Here is a 23,704-nt window from a genome sequence, read left to right as displayed (position 1 = left end):
TAATCTACCCTCTCCTAAAGAACCAGGCCAGCCCAGAGTCTAACCTCCGACCCAAAGAAACAAACTATAGCCTTAAAACCCTGACCCTGACCCAAAGAAATAGATAGGCCCAGACACCGTAACCAAAACACAACCTTTATTAAAGGACCATATCAGTCTGATTTTGACTTCTCGCCGTTACCGGAAAATCGCCCGTCTTTAAATAATTTTGTGGTCGTGGGTGTATGCGATGTTTTAGCTGGTCTCAGTTCAGCCCTAAACCCAGTGGATGAACTCACTCGCTCCAACGACGCTAACCTCACCCTGTTTATCCAACATTCCCCACATGGCTGAAGAGGTGCATTTGGAGACCAGCGTTCTAAATGTTCACTCCAATAGAAACGTGGTCCCCCCCCCCCCCAGCACTGCCATGGTTCCTGCCTGGGACCAGCGTTCTAAATGTTCACTCCTGCCATGGTTCTGTCCTGTGGGCCCTGCCTGGGACCAGCGTTCTAAATGTTCCCTCCAATAGAACCCTGTCCCCCAGCGCTGCCATGGTTCTGTCCTGTGGGCACTGAATTTCCACTTTATTGTCATGGAAACGTTGTCAATGTCTAGACCCCCCGCCCCCAATCAATCAATCAATCAATCAAACCCCCTAAAGACTTTGAGCAAAAACCAGGAAGTCAACAGGAGCCAATGGAGATGAACCAGGAAATGCTCAATGGTGTTAAAAGGGAACAACGGCTGTGCGGGATGGTGAATGAGGAGGGGGAATAATGCACTAAAGACATGGGTCTTTACTTCTCGACCGAGAGCCCAAAATGGGATGGAGGCGTGTTTCTGACCCCATCATCACTGGTACATTTGAATGAGCCTGCATCGCAGAGCAAGACCACACGTCGAGTTTGATACCCGGGCAGAAGAGTAGGGTTGGGTACTGAACTCTGTACTCTTAAGGGTACCGAACCGAATGACGTGGGAACTACCGAGTACCGAGTCACATTAGATCAATCTGTGCCACATTTCGGTACCTTGAGAACTGATAGATTAAGAGCCGCCCAGTTAGAGAATAAAAACCGAATTCCAATGACGCGCAATTGTAATAGACACAGACCAGTGTTTGTGTTTGTGTGGCGTGATAACAATGTTGACATTGCTAAAGTTTAGACTTAGTTTAGTTTTACAACTGAAATAACATGTGTGTTATTACAGAGAGAGAGTAAAGTACCGAAAAAGGTACCGTTGGGTACCGGTATGAATGTGAACGGTACCCAACCCTACAGAAGAGGGGAAATTCAACATGGAACATGTTCTAGTGTTTGGTCAGTCATGATAAGATGAGCGTCTATGACCATAGGCCATTCTGGAGCTGTTTGGAAACATGGACATTTCTCTTTGTTTGTCAGTATTATCAATGCAATACTTTAGCATTCTATATTATAATATGAACTACTGTGAAATTGAAGTGTAACGTTCATGTCAGCTTACTTATAGTGATGATGCACTTTCATGCTGGTCCAGTAGCAGGGACCCTGGCATTGGGCTGGAGGTGACCTGTGACCTGGAAGTGAAACACATGGACACATGGCTTCCTATAGTCAGTTTGTGTGTCAACTCACGCAGCAGGAAAATGAGATTGTGTTGCTATCAACGCATTTTGATGGACGCTCACGTGGATGTCTCTATAGGGAGGTGTAGTGGTTAGTTACGTCATTGCCGTTTTCCGTGTTCCACCCTCTGTCCAACGCAATGTATTTCCCCATTGCCCATTTCTAAATCGTCTCGTTTAAAGCAAATAAAGCATTAACATTTGCACGGTGTGCCTTTCTGTGCTTATTCATCCACAATCTATAGCTCAACATGAAAATATTCGCAATTAATCATAGGGAAAAAAATCGCCACATTTTATTTCAACCAAAACAATAATGTTAGTGATAGAAGGGAACTCATGTTGTGCAAAAATGGAAAGCTTTTCAATTTCCATGCGGCAGAATTGTTACAATAGCCGATAATCCATTTTCCCAATGATAAATCCCTATACGGGTGGAACAACCAGTGACGTCAGACTACACCTCCCTATAGACCTCCTCTCATGCGTTTATTTTTACAACAAGCCCCAATGCACGCCCCCCCCCCCATGCCTATGACCAAAAATGTACGTTTATTTTCATTCCCATTTACCAGTCAGTTTGTCCTTGATGCTGCATGTGGGGTTGTACAGTAGATGTTACAGAGAATGCACTGCCGCTGGTGACGTCGGGGGGACCTGATCTGCAACGCTAAGCTGGTTTTGGCTAGCGGTTTTAACTGCCGCTTTGAAGAGAGAGAGAGAGAGAGAGAGAGAGAGAGAGAGAGAGAGAGAGAGAGAGAGAGATGTATATTAGAAGGCCTTGTTCACTGGAACCACAGCCTGCATGAACACAGATGAAGCCAGGAGGGATGTATTAATAGTGTATATTCATTTTCCTATTGCTGCAGCAGGAGATTCTAGAGAGACGGGAGCAGCTGGAGATACCCGTGAGCAGGGATGTGCACAGGTACGGTACGGGCTACTGTTGCCCTCTGGGGAGCCTTTTTTTTCTTTTGTTTACATAAAAAATTTACAAGCAGCTCTACTGCAAATACAGGGAGGGGCAAGAAGGTGCAGGCCTTTTTTTGTAATATCATTCATCAATGTATAGCAATTTAATTATTTTTTATTAGATTTGTGATTTGGCGTCGGGTTTCGTGTGGATTTGCAGGTTGTAGAGTTTTTCCAGGTTAGAGCAATAGCCCCTCCAAATGTCTGTGCACGCCCCTGCTTGTCAGGTCTATGCAGAATGTCTTTCTCCTGCTCCTTCCTTGCAGCAAAGGCACTCAAAACGTTCCTAGAAGTTGTACAATCCCAGCCTAAATCAACAAAATAGCAAGAGTTTTACGCTTGTAGTACTTTTCCATCTGACTAACCACGTGAGCTTAACCTGTCTCTCCTGTCTGCTGCCTCTTCATAATGAAGGTTCTGGGACGTTCTCAGATATACCCGACATAGCTGTCATTTCATACTGATGAAAAACAAGCAATTATCTGTATAATGAATAATGACAATAAGCAATTAATGTATGGTAGCTGCAATAAAACGGTCAAGAGTTCTAATATATAATCTGAGATCTATGCGCCTCCCAGAATTTATTGTGAAGAGCGTGGGCTTGGAAGGACAGTGCCCGGGAGGTAGAGCAGTCATTTGGTAATCCGGTGGTTCCTGGTTCGATTCCCGCTCCTCCCGGGCAACGTGTCAAAGTGTCCTTGAGCAAGACAATTAAACCCTAACTGCTCCCGATGAGCAGGTCGGCACCTTGCATGGTTGCCTCCGCCGTCTGTGAATGTGTGAGTGAATGGGTAAAATGTGAGGAACTAAATTTGAAAAGTGCTTTGGATAAAAAGAGGATGCAAAAGTACTAAAACAAAACATTTTATGCTGAGATTGTAAAAACTTCCAGACACTTTTCAAGCACCTCCGCTCCGCTTCAGACATCGGCTGAAGTTCAGTTAGCAGCTCCTCAGAAGAAAGGGCTACGAAGAGACAATTGTGTAAAGCCTGCGTAAAAATGCATCAATAGCAACACAATTATCTAAATGTGCTGCTGGAAAATGAGAAGAATCGTTCAGACTAAGCATTGTGTCTATGGATTACTGGGGACAGCCAATGTTGAAGGTCGACTGTAATTCCTCAGAGCTACTGTACATGCCTGTTAAAAAATTTACATATTCATCCAAAGAAAATGCCACTGTAACCCTTTCACTACCACAGAAGGTTAACCTTTCACTACCACACTACAGACGGTTAACGGTCTGGAGTGTGGTAGTGAAAGGGTTAACCTTCTGTAGTGTGGTTGTGAAAGGGTTAACATTCTGTATCGTCTGTGGTAGTGAGAGGGTTAATGCCGTTAAGTAACTGTAACTCCACATACTACAATTACTGTATGTGTTGCCGTCTCCTTGTAGTAGTTCAGTCATTTGTACATTTCTCCTATAACTGTTCACTAAGGTACCATTATTTTAGTATCACATTATGACACAAAAGTTATTATGTTAAAGGATGGCATATTGGCTGAACTGATACAGCATCAGAGGGTTAAATCATTAACCATTTGTGGCACATATCTGACCGTCTCTTGGCAGTCGTATGTCTAGGATAGGTGAGTGTTTGGTCACGCCAAGTGTCCTCACACACTGAGGTGAAAACGGGCTGTTTGTTTGTTTATTTATTTGGATCCTCATTAGTTGTTACCAAGGCAACAACTCCTCTTGGGAGTCCAGTCTCATGGTGTCCCTGCTGTTCAACCGCTGAAATCCTCTTAGCTGCTCTACCGCCTCAAATAGTTGCGCAAATTCATTCGTTAAAGCTGAACAAAATTGAACTTTGACCAAGTGAGCGAGGCGACATTTCAAGAAGGCGAATCGTAATGTCAAAATGTGAGTGCTTGTGAATGGGGTGGTGAGTGAATGAGATAAAAAATTTAATCAAATAAAAACATTTTTTAGCATATGTGACCTGGCCATAATATGAAGACTGTAGAAAAAGTGATGGTATGCAAAATTTGGTCTGGCAGTGAAATTGGTTCTTTCCACATCTTTATACACTAATGGTATCTGCAGGTTTCAACAACTTTTTAAGACCTTTTTAATACCACATAGAGCATCATAATACCAAGTTCACAACCATACTAGCAAAAAAATAAAAACCACATTGAACTGGCAGCTGCACTTAATGCCCTGCTAAAAACAAAATACAAAAACATTTAATATATTTAATATTATTTCATCTGCAGACAGCCGGGCTGTGCTAATGAAATGTAAGACTTTTTAATCCCTTTCAAGTCCTTAAATTGAGACTTTTTAATACCCCACAGATGTAACCCTGGTTAACTACACTCACATTTGCATATGTGCAAACGGTAACATGACATTGTCAACAACTATCATTGTATCTAGGAGCTACATACTATACACCACATGCATCATTCCAATCCATGCACTCGTAGATACAGTATGATTCATATTAATATTGTGAAATGCACAACACTAGGATGCAGAGGTAGGAACCCCCTCTTTCAGCTGGGACTACTTCCTGGTTCTTGCACATTTTGATTGGATACTTCAAACCAGAAGAGCCTGGTTCCACAAGTATTTCCTCTATGGACATATTAATAATAATAATGATGATAATTCATTATGAATTAAAATCACTCACAGTAATTTCTCTACGTAACAGAATAATTGAAATCCACAGGTCTCCAAGATTGTAAAAAAATTGTTCCTGCAAATATTTCTTTAGTGCTGTGCGACTAGGAAACAGTGATTGAAAAACAGATTGAATATGAGGCTGAAATGATTATTGCCTTTATTTATCGAGAAAATCACTTTACATTGATGTGGAGATCCTTACCAAGGGTCTCTATGTTAATATATTAATAAGAAACTCTTACCGTCTCAGAGAACCGTGGGTATACTAAACAGTAAAACGATCGTATAGGTCATCTTGATTATCGCCTAATTCATAATCCGAGTCCCTCTGATCAGAAAGCCAAGAGAGGAGATAGAGTCTGGACCTGTATATATAAATATTCTAAGAGTAGGAATACTGATCTATAGGATTAGCGGTCAGGTCACATGACCACAGAGATTCACTATCTCAACTGGTCTCAATTCAGTACTCCTTAAAGGTTCCGAAGCCACAAAGGGTTGCGAGTTAAACGCTGGGTCCCTGTGGAGGTGTGCAGCCATCGTGCAACGCTGCTGGGAAGACTGCACGTCGTGTTGTATGTATTAAAGGATATATTTTGTTGAAAGCTGCAGGGAAGTCTGTACATATTGAAATATGCGTATATTGAGATTGTACATATTATACGGTGTTGCACAACCAATGGTGAGACTGTTGTACATACTGTGTATATCTGCCCGATTACTGGAGGTATTTAAGTTTTACAAATAAATGGGATGGAGGAGGTGTTGAGTAATGTACTTGTTTTTTTTGCCTGTTGAGAGGAAGAAGCTGTAGGGGAATGAAGCATAACTTCACACCATTAAATAAACAATCTGACATTTATATATTTTGTTAACATACTCATATGAGCCAATATGTCATTAAAATGTGAACATTCGCATGTTGCATCAATATCTGAAATTAAAGAATCCTCATGCACTCTTCCACTAAATAATCTTCCTTGTCTATATTATTACCTAGTACCTACTATACCATTATGTCTCTACTACTATGCACTCAACACTGCAGCACCCAAGTTCCAGCACAGTTTGATGAACATTGTTACTCAGCTGAAAGAGTTGTACCCTTCCTGCTGACTTGTCGTACAGAACTTCACTTTGGCAATAAAAGCGTTAGCTAAATGACTAAATGTAAACGTAATTTTTCTGTTTCAATGTGATGACTACTGTAAGTAGAACATTACATATGGAACTATCAAGTTAATAGAACTCCATATTAAAGACAACAATGACTGGAAATATCATGTTAATAGAACTCCATAAAGACAACACACTGACTGGAAATATCAAGTTAATACAACTCCATAAAGACACAACACAATGACTGCAAATGTAATACAACTCCATAAAGACACAACACAATGACTGGAAAGTGGATGTTTTGTAAACATTCAAAAAGTATTTAATCACGACAGAAAGGGTCTGTCACCCACAGTGTTCATAACGTTACAGAATAGTGCAGAAGCATCATGTATTGTATTCAATTGGACATAACCAACAACCATTTTGATTTGTATTATTGTGTCATGCTCATAAAAAGGTACCGAGCCCATATGGACGCTACATATAGTCATTGTAATGGTGTACAACATAGAAGTCAACTCTATTTCACACATACAAAGTACTATTGCCCCCCCCCCACACTTTACAAATACAATTTACCATGAATAAATTACTTTTCCTGAAACACAATTGAAGCCATTCATGATCACCAAGCCGAAAGAAATGATTAATTAAACATTTGACTAAAGAGACACTTCTTATTGCGTCATATAAAGAGACAGTAGAACGTAAAGTGGATTTTGTTTTCAGTTTCTCCCAAATCACAAAGAAAATCCTCCCCATCTACCCGTTTTTATGGCTTATTATGGTAATGTCCCGAATGTTAATTGTGCACAAAATTATATTTTGACTTTTGGATAGATATAGATTCCATACACATTTAATACACATCATAGACGTTCTTTTAACCATGAACTTGATGAGGAAAGGTCCAGTCTTGGAAGGTTCAGCTTCCTCTGGGCTATTCTGAGGCACTACTGAACCGAGCTCCCATCTACTGTTCCGTTGTGCGAACACCATTCATACAACCTAAATATTAACTTATTATCAAGCTATCATTCAACTGTCCAGCTAGATTTGAAGACTTCCCAGGCTAATTAACTGCCTACCTACACACCATTCACTTACATTTCATGATACTATTTACACAACAAAACACCTGCGGAAGTCACTTTTGACACAATGCTCAGTCCAATTTAGTTTCCGTCAAATTCCTGGAACTCTTCTGAAAAGGGGGGACTACGCCCATGACATGTTCATACCCGTTATTCCCATGATCTAAGCCAGTCCAAAGACATGAGTAAACACGACCGACTCTCTCCCAAATCTAAAAACTAGAGCAGCTAAGGGCTCATTCACTTCTAATGAGGGAACGCTGCACATCGCCACCGGCCGGTGCGCTGGTGTGAATAAACCTACATCCAAGTAGAAATTAACCATCACCTGCACTGCAGAGCAGCAGGCTAGTCCTCGCCGTTTCCACAACACTCCGTTTACACTTCGTCGCTCTCTCTCTCTGGGTTACTGAAAGTGTACGTGATTGGCAGCAAAAGTTGTTGTGAGTCGAGTGCTACTTTCTCGACGAACGGCTCTATGTTTTTTCTTTGGCCAACTGTTGGGAGCCCCAACGCAAATACCCCCCCCATTAACACTTTTGAGTGCCAGCCACGAGAAATCTCGTTAGTTCATGCCATGCGTTGAGTGGCAAGGACGAGAAATGTCGTTATTTAATAGTTATTTTTTTTATTATCGATTTCCATAAATTTTTCATCAATCTAGCCTCACGTTACCACTGGGACTCTCTCTTGAGCTCGAATTGGTAAAAAATACCGCCCCCTATAGTCTCCCGGATGGTAATGCACCCTTTGGATTGGATTGAATGAAAACGCATGGGGAAAAGAAAGTCCGGAATCCACATTTTACTTGTCAGCCATGTAATCTGAGCCAATTGCAGTCATCGCCGACCCTCCGAACAGCGTGGAATATGTCTTTCGACCACCCAGCGTTGGATCAATAAACGTGATCGATATTTGGAATGGCGATCAGGAATTGGAATAATATTTTTGGAGAACATCTGATCTGAGGTAAGGAATCTATTTTACCAGGTTAGGGATAATGAGAGCTCTTTTCACAGATATATCAACGTGTCCCGTATGTGTGTGTGCGATCAGGAAATAAGATAATCGATTTTCAGCCCGTTTCTCTAGCGTGCATAAGTACACATATACTATCGACAATCTAGCGTTTATTTGAAAAAGATTCATAAATAGGCAGAAAAATTACAACGTGTTTTGTGTATTACAGTAAAGCGTGATTCCTGCAGAATCACCTTTTTTTCTGGAAGTTTACAAAAACGAATGTTTTTCAAAATGGTATAAAATGGAAATGTACCGATTAAAAAACAATCCGTTTCGACAATGTTGACTGCAAACAAGTCATTGATAAGCGACGGGCGTATTAGACACATAATTTAAGATATAGTTTATGCGTTCGCAAATGTGCTCGCCCTCCCATTGACTACAGCGCTGGCACTCAAGCGGCATTTCTGGCACCCCCTGCTGGCACTCAAAGTGTTAAAGAAAAGTGGAAAACTTAAGCATTTTTTCCTGCTTTCCCTGATCTGAACATCCCCTTAAACTGAAGTGATGTCATAAAGTATGGAACTGCTCCATACTAGGACAATCCATTGGGAGAAATGTTACAGGTGACATTGAGGACACCCAGCGTTACGAGTACATGTTCTGTTGTTTCAGAACGGAGAGGAGCTCCACACTTTATACTTGATGACATCACATGTTTGAGGCCGACTTCTCTGGTTTCTGCCTTTGAGAGAAAGTCGCTCATGTTCACAACTATTGACCGACCGTCCCTAGGCCATGGAAATAACCTATAACGTACATAATTAATAATTTCATGGTGGTGTTCCCCTTTAAAGATAGGAGCAGAGAGAAGCCTCGGTTATGACAGCTTTACAAGCTACAGGGTGGAGAATAAGTATAATAATAAGTAAATATGTTGCTTTGCAACAGTCATCAGACACGATGGTGATTTCAACAGCAATAATGACTAATGGGGTTTAAAAGGTTAAATTAAAAGCACTTTCAAGGACTGTCCCAAGTTTGTCCAGCAAAATGGATGTAAAGTTCCTGCCAGTCAAGGTAGTTCACCTGAAATGCATAGAGGATGTGTCTGGGTGATATTCTTTATCAAGGTGAATAGAACAGCATTATGAATACAGTGTGTGTGTGTGTGTGCGTTTTAAGATGCCGGTTTTAAGATGCAGGTGGGTAGGACACAGGCATGTCGGGGTCACACACGCTGAATCCTGACGTCTTGTGGCCCGTCTTGCTGGTGGTTTCCATGGTAACATGTTTCTCACAGTCTGTCAGGATGAACTCTGGGCTGAAACAAATCTCAATCTGGCCCAAGGTCTGCACCTACAAACACACACAATAAAATCACGCACTAAAATATACAAATGAATCGGAACAAAGCTGCATAGCTAGACTCCATGCTGCTACATTTGCGCTGTGCAGGAGAGATGTCTGTGCAGAACCCATTACCATTGTGTTTGTATTTATCTTGTATTTATCAAACCAATCACAATCTAGGGTGGTCCTACGCTTTCCGCTTTTAACTGCTGCTAAACCACTGCACTCCCGTTTTGCACTTTTTGTTTTGTTTTGTTTGTTTTAGTGCACTGTAAATTCTATTTGTGAGAATGTACCCTGCTGTGTACTTTAATTCCAGAGAATCATTGTTGTTGTTTTTTAATGCTGTGCCTTCTCCTTTTTATCGTTTTCTGTGTACAGCACTTTAGATTGCCTCAGTGTGTGAAATGTGCTTTATAAATACATTTGACTTGACTTAAGCACCAAATGAAACTTAACAAAATAGCGTCGGGTGAGAAATGTTTCTTCATCAACGTTTTCCATCAGTGAGTGTTCTTTTCTAGCTTGAAGACGTATTGTTGTTGATCCTAGTGACAGGGATTTTGGAAATGGTAAAAAAACTAAATAAAATGCAGTTTTCACAACAGAAGTAGTTGACGCCAATGGGAGGTTTATACTAGGGATGACTAGGGCGTGATTAATCGATTACTCGTGGCTATGAGAAAAATCTATCTTAAATTATTAATACTTTTTATGGGAAAAAAAGTTTTTTTTTATTAATCTTTTTACACATTTGTTTCACATGTATGTGTAAGATTATAACTGTTTTGTTTCATTAAACATATATGTGAATGAACAAAAGTAAAAAAAATTAAATATATATAATATATATATATTCAAATTATTTTAGTTTCCCCCCCCCCCCTCCACGAGTAATACATGATCCCTCGAGTATAGCATGCCATCAACCTATCTGGATTTTTCTTTAAAATGCCCTTCCCTAGTTTATACGTGCAGTCAGTTATCCTGTAAGTCAGACGATGTGATGGGATGTGGTGCATTGACCTACTGTACCCTGTGAGAATGAGTGGTGCATGGACCTACCCTGTGAGAATGAGTGGTGCGTCGACCTACCCTGTGAGAATGAGTGGTGCGTGGACCTACCCTGTGAGAATGAGTGGTGCGTGGACCTACCCTGTGAGAATGAGTGGTGCGTGGACCTACCCTGTGAGAATGAGTGGTGCATGGACCTACCCTGTGAGAATGAGTGGTGCGTCGACCTACCCTGTGAGAATGAGTGGCGAGTCAACCTACCCTGACGGAATGTGGATGGACGACAGAGTTGGGATGGACACACTGGATCTTTTAGTTCCCCCCCCCCCCCTCCACGAGTAATACATGATCCCTCGAGTATAGCATGCCATCAACCTATTTGGATTTTTCTTTAAAATGCCCTTCCCTAGTTTATACGTGCAGTCAGTTATCCTGTAAGTCAGACGATGTGATGGGATGTGGTGCATTGACCTACTGTACCCTGTGAGAATGAGTGGTGCATGGACCTACCCTGTGAGAATGAGTGGTGCGTGGACCTACCCTGTGAGAATGAGTGGTGCGTGGACCTACCCTGTGAGAATGAGTGGTGCGTGGACCTACCCTGTGAGAATGAGTGGTGCATGGACCTACCCTGTGAGAATGAGTGGTGCATGGACCTACCCTGTGAGAATGAGTGGTGCGTCGACCTACCCTGTGAGAATGAGTGGTGCGTGGACCTACCCTGTGAGAATGAGTGGTGCGTGGACCTACCCTGTGAGAATGAGTGGTGCATGGACCTACCCTGTGAGAATGAGTGGTGCATGGACCTACCCTGACGGAATGTGGATGGACGACAGAGTTGGGATGGACACACTGGATCTTTGGTTTGACCGTGTAGAACTTCTCTAGGACCGACTCAATGCTTGAAAACTACACACACAAAGTTGTTTTTACAAAGTCTGATCCATGATAATTGTGCATTAAAATCATTGTGGAGCGGCTTACAATGTTAGATACTGTAGACGTTAATAAGTCGCCTGGCCCACAGTCTGGCGACAAGTAGAGTCCAAGGTAGACACTTTCTATTTCTTTGGAATATACAGTGAGGTTTAGCCCTACAAAAAGAAATTCAAATTGGAACCCTTTTTTGTAATAGTTCATGATTTATTTAGCGTGTAATCGCCTGCTTCTTTTAGAATAAACCAAAAAATACTTACAGAGTAGAACATTTGGTCTGTAGGGACAATGTTAAACTTCCTCAGGACTCTACAGACAGAAACAGATGACAGTTCAGCAACATTAGTCTTTAGCCACGTCTCTTATCCAGAGACTTGTAGTCGGTACAAGTGTGCGAAACCCAGAATTACAGGGAAAAATGTTCACTAAAATGTTGACGGTTAAATGTGAAGAATAACTACTCGAGCACTACTTTATGAAAACATAACTGCCTAGGGGCAGCTGGGTGGCGCAGCGGAGATTGCGCTCGTCACCAACGCAAGAGACTCCGGTCTCGAATCCGGGTGTCAGCATTGCCTCCGGCTTGGGCCAGCCGTCATACTAACTCAATTGGCAGAGTTAGCGGGTGGAAGTCGATGGGTGGTAATCTGGACGTTGTGGACAGCGACTCCTACAGGTCGGTTGGGGACGCCTGCACAGCAGAGACAGGAAATGGCGGGGGTAGTGTGAGCCTCCCATGCGTTACACCTCGCCACTGAGTCCGCGCTGGCAGGTGAAAAGATGTGACAGGCTGCCTCCTCGTGTACCGGAGGGGACACGTGATGCAAGGCTTCTATCCTCCCTACAACCGACCAGTGGGGGGCATAGTCGAGCAACGTTCAAGACAGGGGAGGGGAGAATTGGAGATACGAAATTGGGATGGGAGAAAAATAGAAAAATAAGGAGAAAAAGTGGATACAAAAAAAAGAAAACATAAATGCCTGTCAGTCACCTCATTTAAGTCCAATACAGTTTCAGTGCCTAGCTTAAAGTGACAATCTCTGATCTCCATACCTTTAGCTTGTTATTGTACACGTGGAGGAGCTACTCAAGTGTTCTTCCTGACAGTGAAACAATATGCGATAAGAATATACAGTAACTAAATGTGTGAATAGAGATAACGATCTGTGATAATAGTAACAAAAACCTATTTTTTTTTGTTGCGATTACAGGGTTTATTGACAATTATAAACCACTATAAATTAGCCAGTATTTACCCTGACAGATAAGTGTTGTAACACCTGCGTTGACATTCTGGAGCGTTTGTCGTTTGTTTTGAGCTCCAGCCATCAGAGATTGGGGCTTTAATTATGTATGTTAACTGTGTGTGTGTGGTGTGTGTGTGTGTGGTGTGTGTGTGTGTGTGTGTTCATACCGGTCCATGTCCAGGATGTGGTACAGTTCCAGGGCCTTGCTGAAGTACTTGTGTTGGCTGTTGAGAGAATCAGCTTTGGCTGCACAGGTACCGTGTTTATGCCACTCATACTTCCTGTTGAGACAGACAGACAGATATACTTATAATAATGAATTAACTAAATAAACTAATGAAATGGGTTGGTTGATTTCCTTTTTACCAGCTCTGTCAAAGGTTGATATAAATGAATGAGCCTCAACTGCTGTGCTGTAGTGTGTGTGTGTTTTAATTATGTATGCAAGCATGTATACAGTATGTGGGACGGTTCTGCGCCAATTTCCGGGTATAACAGCCTGCAAACTACCTAACGCCTAGTTTATCACTGGTTAAACTTAGGCGACTCTTTCACAGTTGGTTAAGGTTAGAGTTTGGAATCAGGGCAGGCGTTCTATCGCCATGCTCTAAGACAAACTCTAACCTTAACCAACTTTGAAAGAGCGCCTAAGCTTAACCGTCCAAAATCTTGCCGTCCCACGATTGGCGCACATGTCACATGACCAGAAACTTGCGTGGCCAATCAGAGCGCAAAACGTGAACGCGGAAGGACAAGCCACTTGTGGAAAGTATAGACGCAGGCTGAGAATTGTGGACTATATATAGAGACACAAATGTTCTAGAATGTGCGGTTATGACATCATACGGTGACATCACAAATGTTCCAGAACGTTCGGTCATGACATCATACTGTGACATCACACATGTTCTAGAACGTTCGGTCATTACATCATACTGTGACATCACAAATGTTCTAGAATGTTCTATTATGACGGTTCAATGACTTTATCTAAATCCAATCAATATTCCTAATGCCGTTTCAATACAAATAAACATATAAATATTCATATAATACAATAACCTAAATAATATAGCTTTGGCTCCTACAGTATGTATGTAGTAGTGTATGTGTGTATGCTGTAGTATAGTATTTGTTTGTTTGTTTGTTTATTTACACATATAAAAACAGTTACATATATAATACAATATAGTCCACAAGGGATGTGTAGGAGAATTGCCTAAAAACCCTCAAGGGGCTTGCATGTGGCATTCACCAGGAAGCAAAATTACATTATATCAAGATAAATATAAAATATTAAATAAAATCCCCCCCCCCCCCCCCCCCCCCCCCCCCCCTCTGAACAAACAAACACACACAAGCAGGCCTACATAGACACCGAAGTAGGCACCCCATGCCATACGATTTCTGGTATAGAGAAAACAATCAATGACAGTAAGAATATATAATAAAACGAAAATACAATAACACAATACATCAAGCCATCAGACTACAGTTTGTAAAGGAAGTCCATATGGGAAATATTGGTGATCTAGGAGATGAGATTTCAGTGCTCTTTTGAATTTCAGAAAAGAAAATTCCAAAATATGTGGAGGCAAAGAGTTCCACAACTTTGACCCTCGGTAGAGCAAACAAAACTGAGATTGGGAAGTGCAGGGCCCGAGGCGCAGCCGAGGGTGGTTAGACCCCCATAGGCGTGATCAAATTTGTATAACACAAGACTTCAAGTGATGTAATGCGTTTATACAATGACCGAATTCACCCAACCTTATTGCTATACAACTATACAATAAACACAGTAATTGAAGCATAATGGAGATTTATTCACAAAACCATCCACAGATAAAATAGATCCAATAGTAGATCCACTAGTAGACACCAGAGGGAGCTCCACAAATCATGTTAAACCCGGATTCGGCTCAAACAAGGGATTAATGCCCTACCCACAGCTGTAAAGGAATGTGAATCACTACCCACTTTCAAAACCAAAAGAGAGCACCTACGGGAGACTGCAATACGAAACTGGCCCCTGTAAATGTCCTAACCCAACCCCCTCCAATGTACAGTAAATGTCCTAACCCAATAATACACAAGACCCTTTTCTTGGGACCGAGTAAGGTTTAGTCGATAATCCAATGTACAGTAACCCCCCCCCACCCTGTCTACCCAACCCCCCCCCCCACCCATGTGTAGTGTATGTGTGTATATATGTATGTATGCTGTAGTAGTGTATGTGTGTATATATGTATGTATGCTGTACTGTATGCGAGTATACAGTATATGTATGTAAGTATGCTGTAGTGTATGTATGTATACTGTACTGTATGCGAGTATACATACAGTATATGTATGGACAGAAGGTAAGACAGAACAAACACCAAACTCAGAGGAGGAGGCATGATGGTGAGAAAGATGGATCGACGGATCAATAGATTGCTATATTATTACCAGAAGCCGGGGGAGGAGGGGTTGATGAGGTCCGGCCAACTCTTCTCCATGTCTGGAAGCAGGTCCTGGGAAACCACATGACGGACACCGTGTTCAGTAGGGCTGGCTGGGGGCGGTTCTGGCTAAAATGTGAATCACGATTTTTCTCTCTAAGAATTGAGATCACGATTCTCTCACACGATTCTTATTTTTTCAATAAAATCATTTATTGCACTCTTTCTTAAACAGACAACATAACATATATGAAAGTGCTTGACTTAAACTTAAAGATAACATATTATATGAAAGTGCTCGACTTAAAAGTCTCTTGTAACATACAAAATAACTCAAGTCAGAATCGTCATCATTTAAAAAAGTTAAGTAAAAAGTAAAAAAAAGAAAAAAGATTATTTATTTTTTTAATAAAAGAAATCGTCATAATTTAGAAATGAGATTGCATAGGTCTATGAATTGAGATCGCGATTTTATTTTGATTAATCGCCCAGCCCTACTGTTCAGCCTCTTTCCTGACTAAACCACCACCAATACCAGGGCTTGGTGATATGGAAAAAAATATGACATCACATCACCATATATGTTTATTTAGTTTTTCGGTACAAATTACAATATGATATAACTTTTTTTGTATTTATCTTGCATTTAATCCAGGGTGCCATTTCTTAAAAAATTATCGATTTTCTTTTATAGAAAAAAAAATGTGATTCACTTAAATATATATTATATATTTTCTATGATGATGTACAACAGTATATCGTTAACGAGCGCATTGCAAAAGCCCGTCCATGACGGCATACCTTCATATTCAGTCTACCTCACAGCCCTACCGATACCTTTACAGTCTCCTTTTAACATTTCATTAACAGCTCTTTTACCTTCAACCTCATCACCAATCAACATTATCATTTGGATTATCTAAGATGCCATTTTCCATCCAGGCAGTTATCCTCACATATCTCGGTATTGAAAGAGTCCTCCTAAATATCAGGATTTCTATTATTTTTCCATTACTGCCCAGCCCACCCACCCACCCACCCACCCACCCACCCACACACACACACCTACCTCTATTTGTGAGGAGTTGAATGTCCAGGTATTATTACAGTCCATCCCTTTATCTGGCCTGAAATAGAAAACACACACAAAACACACACACCTTCTCAACTTCTCTGGTTTGGGACCCATTAAAAACAGGGGGGTGCGTGTTCGCGACCCCCCTACATAGTCAAGACACTACAGAGCGGTGAACTTTGACACAACAAAGTAGTGATTTTTACTTCCCCTTGTCAGCCTATTTAACCAGGGACCGGGGTTGCAAATGAGCCTCGACTTAGAGATCCTACATGCAATGCATTTGTATCTTGTTATTGTAACCTGCTACAATGTTTCCTTTTGCATTGTCCCTAAGAAATAAACAAGTAATAATAATAATAACGATTGGTCCATTGGAGGAGGGCTTTAGACTTCAAACATTATTTCACATGAACAAAATCATGCATACCATGTATCATAAATATGATTTATTTGTAATCATCTTGCGACCCTCTGTCGGTCGCCTCATTTAAGTCCAATACAATTTCATTGAACCTGGTGCGCCCCCCCCCCCCCCCACCACCAGTTTGAGAACAGTACAGCTACACTAAAGAGCACAAAACAGTCAAGTCTCATGGCACACACACACACAAGCTAGGTATTATTTGAAAATCTTCAATATCAATTACCTTACACTCAGATACAGATACCATACTACAGAAACGTTCAATACTTTGTTCAGGTCCTTTATGCTTGGTGGGGAGGACAGGCCTTCCTGCTCCAAGGCAATAGCTACGACCCAAAAAGCTCTGCGTTGATTTGTCAATCATGTTCGATACAATAATGCTGGTAGTGATTGGCTGCAGAAACAGTATTTCTTGGCCAATTAAAGTACTGCAATAGGTATTATTTGATTCAATCAATACATTGATGGTAATGATTTTCAATACCCCAGCCCTAACACACACACACACACACACACACACACACAGGCAGGTCTCACCAGAGTCCATGTAGGGTCCAGTAGCTGAGGTTGGCGTGACAGTGTTCCATCTGAGAACATCAACACAGAAATCACACAACTATCCTCAGTCACTTACAACTAGGGATGTCCGATATTATCGGCCGATATTGGCATTAAAATGTAATATCGAGAATTATCGGTATCGGTTTAAAAAAATACATTTCTTTTTTTTTTTACATTTATTTAACCTTTATTTACCCAGGCAAGCAAGTAAGAACAAATTCTTATTTTATTTATTGTGAAAAGTATGCATAATGTTGTGTTAATTCCACGACAAGAGATATGTAATGTTAATTACCTGAAATGGAGTTGGACAACATCGGTATATTGGATATCGGTAAAAAAAAAGCCAACATTGAACATCCCTACTTATAACGCTAATTTTTTTTCTGCTTTGTGTGTGAAGCACCTCAAAGACCAGGCAATGTCACTAACTCACTCAGTATTCATTCATCATTCACTCACTGTTAGCCACTCTACCCCCTAGTGGTGACACGCTGCCTTTACATTATTTTATTTTATTAACTGTACTTTCAGAACCCCTCCCCCAATAGAAAAAAAAAGAAAGACGGATTACTTTTCCATTGGAACATTAATAAGAAAAGCAGATTTCCCCTTATTGTGTAGAGCATTGTGGACCTTCTTAAAAAGGGACGCAGCTATGTAAATGCAGCCATTTAATTTTTTTTTTTTTTAACCCTAGCCCGGTTTCCTACTGACCAGTGATGTTGTCGATCGGTAGAGTCCTTTCTCTGCATGTTCCATACTGTTCCTCATACTGGATACAGCTCCACTTAATTAAGGTCCAGTTTGCTCAGAACAGGGTAAATCTGCATTTTGCTACGATGCCCCTCTAGCTCATGGAATGAACTCCAACGGTCCTTAAAGCTTGAGATTCTCCCCTCTGTTGCAGAGTTTAAAACCTTGATCTCTAACTTTTGTCAATCAAGTTGTACATGTTTTAATTGATTGTAATCCTTACTTGTCTAATTGTTATGATTGTGTATGCTGTGTGATTGTATGCCTTTTTTTTTTGCTTAACTCTGTTTTGCTTAACTCTATGTTTTGCTTAACTACATGTTTTGCTTAACTCTGCATGTTTTGCTTAACTCTGCATGTTTTGCTTAACTACGTGTTTTGCTTAACTACGTGTTTTGCTTAACTCTGCATATTTTGCTTAACTCTGCATGTTTTGCTTAACTCTGCATGTTTTGCTTAACTCTGCATGTTTTGCTTAACTCTGCATGTTTTGCTTAACTACGTGTTTTGCTTAACTCTGCATATTTTGCTTAACTCTGCATGTTTTGCTTAACTCTGCATGTTTTGCTTAACTCTGCATATTTTGCTTAACTCTGCATGTTTTGCTTAACTCTGTATGTTTTGCTTAACTCTGCATATTTTGCTTAACTCTGCATGTTTTGCTTAACTCTATATGTACACTCGACTTGACTGTAAATGAGGGAAACCTCAGTTGCCTTTTGAGTTTAAATAAAGGTTTGAAAGGAAATTATTATTATTATTAATTAAATTATCCAAAAACGAATGAAAGGTCAAGGGGCCGAGCTCCTGTCTGTACAAGTCGACTGAAACTAACTGAAACCTACTCCACCGTGCACATGAAGTGGTTTGTTTCGGTCAGTTTGACCCCATTGCCTTTAAGTGATTTATTAACATGTCTATTTATCATGTCTATTTTAGTCATCTTATTATTATTATTACTACTATTACTATTGTTTTATTGCACAATCGTAGCGGGCATGGCCAACCGTGCATTTCACTGTATGCCCTGGTATGTATGTGATGAATAAACTCTTGAATCTTGAATCATTGACATTGCATTCGTTTGAACTGTCCCTTTAACCTTTTGCGTGACCAAGTAAGGAATGCTGGCTAAAAAGAGCTCAGATTTCTGCTACACAGTCAGTCCACATCATCTGATAGCGGTCACATGACATTACAAGCCAGAAGCTGAATTCTAAAACATGACACATGACTCATTCACATGGCGACGGCTTCAGGGCTTGGTGAGGTCATAAATGTCAGGACCAATCAAATTCAAAGTTGATGATTTAGCAACAACCTTTTTCTTCTTGATGCAGTGTGATTTGACTGGAATTGCAGTAGGTTAATAACATTACTAGGGGCGACAGTGGCTCGGGAGGCAGCGCAGTCGTCCAGTAATCCGGAGGTTCCCGGTTCGATTCCCGGGCAGCGTGTCCTTGAGCAAGACACTTAACGCCTAACTGCTCCCAATAAGCAGGTTGGCACCTTGCGTGGTCGCCTCTGCCATCAGTGTGTGAATGTGTCAAATGTGAGGAACAAATTGTAAAGCGCTTTGGATAAAAGCTGCCATATAAATGCACCATTTAGTGATGCTTAAAGCGTCAAGAATTGCATATCAATATTTTTCACACTTTATCACAAGTAATTCTGCTTCTTGAGACATGACGCCGACACGTTGTCACGTGGCGTTATTAAAAAGACGTTATTAAAAAGACATCAGCGTGAATTCGAACACGAGGAGAGAGAGAGAGCAGGACGGAACTCACGCCACAGAAGGTCCTCGGCCAATGCTGAGTCAGAATCAGCTTGGTCCACATGTGTCTGTAAACACACACAGAGACACACAGAGACACACACACACACACACACACACACACACACACAGAGACACACACACACACACACACACACACACACACACACACACACACACACACACACACACACACACAGAGACAGAGACACAGACAGTATAAAAGAGGAAGTGGGTTGTGTCAAGTTAAGTTATTAAGAAACACCACAACATCAGCATAAAGAATAGTGCTTGTGGCTGGTTTCGATGCCAGTCCACAACAGCGCATCTATATCGGAGCCCCAGAGTCCTATATAACAAAGGTTTGATCACCGATCCAAAAGTGTAACTGGGACTGGTGTTCCTAATGTTTCATTCAGTTCAATAGAATCTGGTCCCAGCTCTGCCGTCCCGTGGGCACGGAATTCCTGCATTGTTGTTGTCAAGGAAACGTGTCAACATTCTTTGTTCTAAAGCCCCCCCCTCCCCCCCCCAAATCCAATATGTCAGGAACAAAGCGACTTACATTTCTGTATTTTTGGCACATGGACTGTTCAGTCAAACGAATGGTCCATGTCTATACTGTTCAGTAAAACTGATGATCTAAGTCTATACAGTAAAACGGATGGTCTAAGTGGACAGTAAAAGAGTGGCGATACAGAGGTCCATGATGTTTATTTAGGTCCATGGCTACTGAGAGTGGCAGCCTTCTAACCGCCTCCTCGTGTAGTTTGAGAACGATAGTTACTGTACTGCTGCTGAAATTAACTACATGCATCAGTAGATGTCCATGATCAAAGTAAAACCAGTACAGGTTCAGTGCCACACCTCTAAGAACTTTATATATCTACTAGGGGATGAATCTCATTCGATGCATACAAGTAGTGACATTATCCCATTGTTAATATGTAATAAATATGCATTTGTAATTCAACGGTTTTCAGTTCATTCCACAAAACACAATGGGAGCATGTTTGTTTGGCCATCTATGTTTCATTTGGACTGCAGTTTAATCCAGTCAACCAGCGCACATGTTGCCTTATTAGGTTTCTCTAATTACTTTGTTCTCCAAGGAATATGTGGTCTGTATGATAGATAATGTATTATTAGGTGGTGTATGTTAGAGTTGTATAAATAATGTATTATTAGATGGTGTATGTATGATAGATAATGTATTATTAGATGGTGTGTGTCAGAGTTGTATAGAATGATAATGTATTATTAGGTGGTGTATGTTAGTTGTATAAATAATGTATTAATAGGTGGTGTATGTTAAGAGTTGTATGATATATAATGTATTATTATTAGATGGCGTATGTATGATAGATAATGCATTATTAGATGGTGTATGTCAGAGTTGTATAAATAATGTTATTAGGTGGTGTATGTTAGAGTTGTATGATCTCTAATGTATTATTGGGTAGTTTATGTTAAAGCTGTATAATAGATAATGTATTATTAGGTGGTGTATGTATGGTATATAATGTATTATTAGACGTTGTATGTCAGAGTTGTATAGATAATGTTATTAGGTAGTGTATGTTACAGTTGTATAATAGATAATGTATTATTAGGTGGTGTATGTACGGTAGATAATGTACTATTAGATGATGTATGTTGTTAAGAGTTATATAGATCATGAATTATTAGGTGGTGTACGTTAAGAGTTGTATAATAGACTAGCACATCCTGTAGTGTGACTTACGAAGGCGACACAATGGCTACTGAGCAGAGCAGAGCGACTCCGACACAGAGGAGTGGATGATGATCCCACCTGAAACAACAATATGAAAACAGGAAGTGGTCCGAAATCAAGAAGTGTGGCTGGACAATTTAGAAAGCTTTACCACATTACTCAATACCACAAGGTCACCTCCCTCTCTGAAAAGTTTTTTTCTTTTCTATTTTTATTATTATTATTTTTTTTTAAACCAGCCAAAGCCGTGTCAGCCACAGCCAAAATACAGCGTTAGGCCCTGGACTAACCCTTATCCCAAGCTAAACCCATTACACTGGAGACATCACCACCATAGGTTCTCTAGAGGCCCGGAGAACATGGGCTGAGTGGGGTAGAATAACTGGATTGATTGATTGATTGATTGATTAACAGATTGCAGAATGGGTACAATAATACAGTACGGCTCAATACACACAATTGTTACGGGGATGCAGACCAGAGAAAGACTTTTGTCTTGTTTACATCAGGGTCCCCCATTTTCAATTCATAATGAATTTCTTTTTGGAGAACATTGGCTGAGTGGGGTAGACTAACTTATTGTGTGTAATGTGTACTTGTTTTTATTTACTTTATGTGTACTGTCTTGTACAGAGAGTAAGAATTCCATTTTACTTGTTGCATAATGGCAAATAAAACGATCTGAATCTGAACTAGAGAACATCAGCAGTTATGTCCCACTGGGTGAAGTTACAAGATTGGTGACTGACACATACAGAAACAGCCAGTAACCTTAAAATTACATCTTCTCCGTTGAGTACTGTATCAGAAAAACACAGTTAGTAACCCCAATCCATAGTTTACACTTTACAATAGTATCACCGCCGGTCACATTAAGCAGGCAGGCCTAGTGCAATGGTTAGAAATGTTATGGGACACTGTATCTAAAAGATTTGCACTACATCCCTACCTAATTTTTGCATTAAAAAAAATATGCATTCTGTACTTCATTCATTGTTTGCATTTTGTAATACATTTTGTACTTTAGGTTGTACTATAGTTTTGTATATTTTGTATAGTGTTTGGTCTTGATTCTTTTCACTTGTTTACTGTATGAAGCACCATCTCAGAATGCACCATGCAGAACCAAGCATTTCACTGTAATGTACATAATGTGACAAATGTGTTGACAAAAAGTGAAAGTATCTTATCACTGCCTCGTCTCGTCACTCCAACAAACCAAAACATTGTCAGAGATCAGACAAAAACAAACTAACTACAAACACTTGATTGATTGATTGAACATTGTTATTAACAGATTGCAGAATGGGTACAATACAGTACGGCTCAATACACACAATTGTTAAGGGGATGCAGACCAGAGAAAGACTTTCGTCTTGTTTACATCAGGGTCCCCCATTTTCAATTCATCATAACATTATAAGTTAACAGATTGTGTCACTCACCTCATTTTCAGTTATTTCGAAACAAAGGCAGGTTTCGCAGTAGTCCGCCCTCCGGCTGCAGGTTTATAAGCTTGCTCACACAGCACACTGTGTCTTAGTTTAGTTTAATGCTTTCTTTTTAATTCACTAGTTGGCGGTGGAACGTGAAACTTGAGAAACTTGAACTTGAAACTTGGATTCATTCAACCAGTCCTTCTTCTTACTGTTGTTGTTTTGTTCCACGGCTGTTCCTAAACAAGCCTATGTTCAGCCAATCAGAAGCGTCAGGCAGATCACGTGGCGCATGTAGAGCTGTTTTGGGGAGTAGGGTAAATCTGCAGTGCCGCAGCCCGCCCGGCGTCTGTACTGTGCGCATGCGAGAAACAAAGTAACAATAAGGCTTGATTGATTGATTGATTGATTGATTGATTGATTGATTGATTGATTGATTGATTGATTGATTGATTGAACATTTTATTTAACAGATTGCAGAATGGGTACAATACAGTACAGCTCAATACATACAATTGTTAAGGGGATGCAGACTTTCGTCTTGTTTACATCAGGGTCCCCC

At 40.6% G+C, this 23,704-nt stretch overlaps 1 protein-coding gene across 1 annotated transcript; it reads right to left on the bottom strand.

Annotated features, from left to right (window-relative positions):
- Positions 1–6,645: 6,645 nt before the first annotated feature.
- rnaset2 (ribonuclease T2) lies at positions 6,646–23,370 on the bottom strand. Its single transcript, XM_084308796.1, has 10 exons — positions 23,152–23,370; positions 21,716–21,784; positions 19,985–20,039; positions 17,415–17,464; positions 16,445–16,502; positions 15,383–15,447; positions 13,102–13,215; positions 11,948–11,996; positions 11,562–11,660; positions 6,646–9,743 (listed from the first exon to the last, which is right to left on the bottom strand). The coding sequence occupies exons 1-10, from the start codon at positions 23,154–23,156 to the stop codon at positions 9,579–9,581; spliced, it is 729 nt and encodes a 242-aa protein (XP_084164922.1). The 5' UTR covers positions 23,157–23,370; the 3' UTR covers positions 6,646–9,578.
- Between the last annotated feature and the right edge of the window lie 334 nt (positions 23,371–23,704).

This window comes from Notolepis coatsorum (assembly GCF_963971535.1).
Source record: "Notolepis coatsorum genome assembly, chromosome: 2".
In the NCBI taxonomy this organism is placed as follows: Eukaryota; Metazoa; Chordata; class Actinopteri; order Aulopiformes; family Paralepididae; genus Notolepis; species Notolepis coatsorum.
This window is presented reverse-complemented; position numbering and strand designations above follow the sequence as displayed.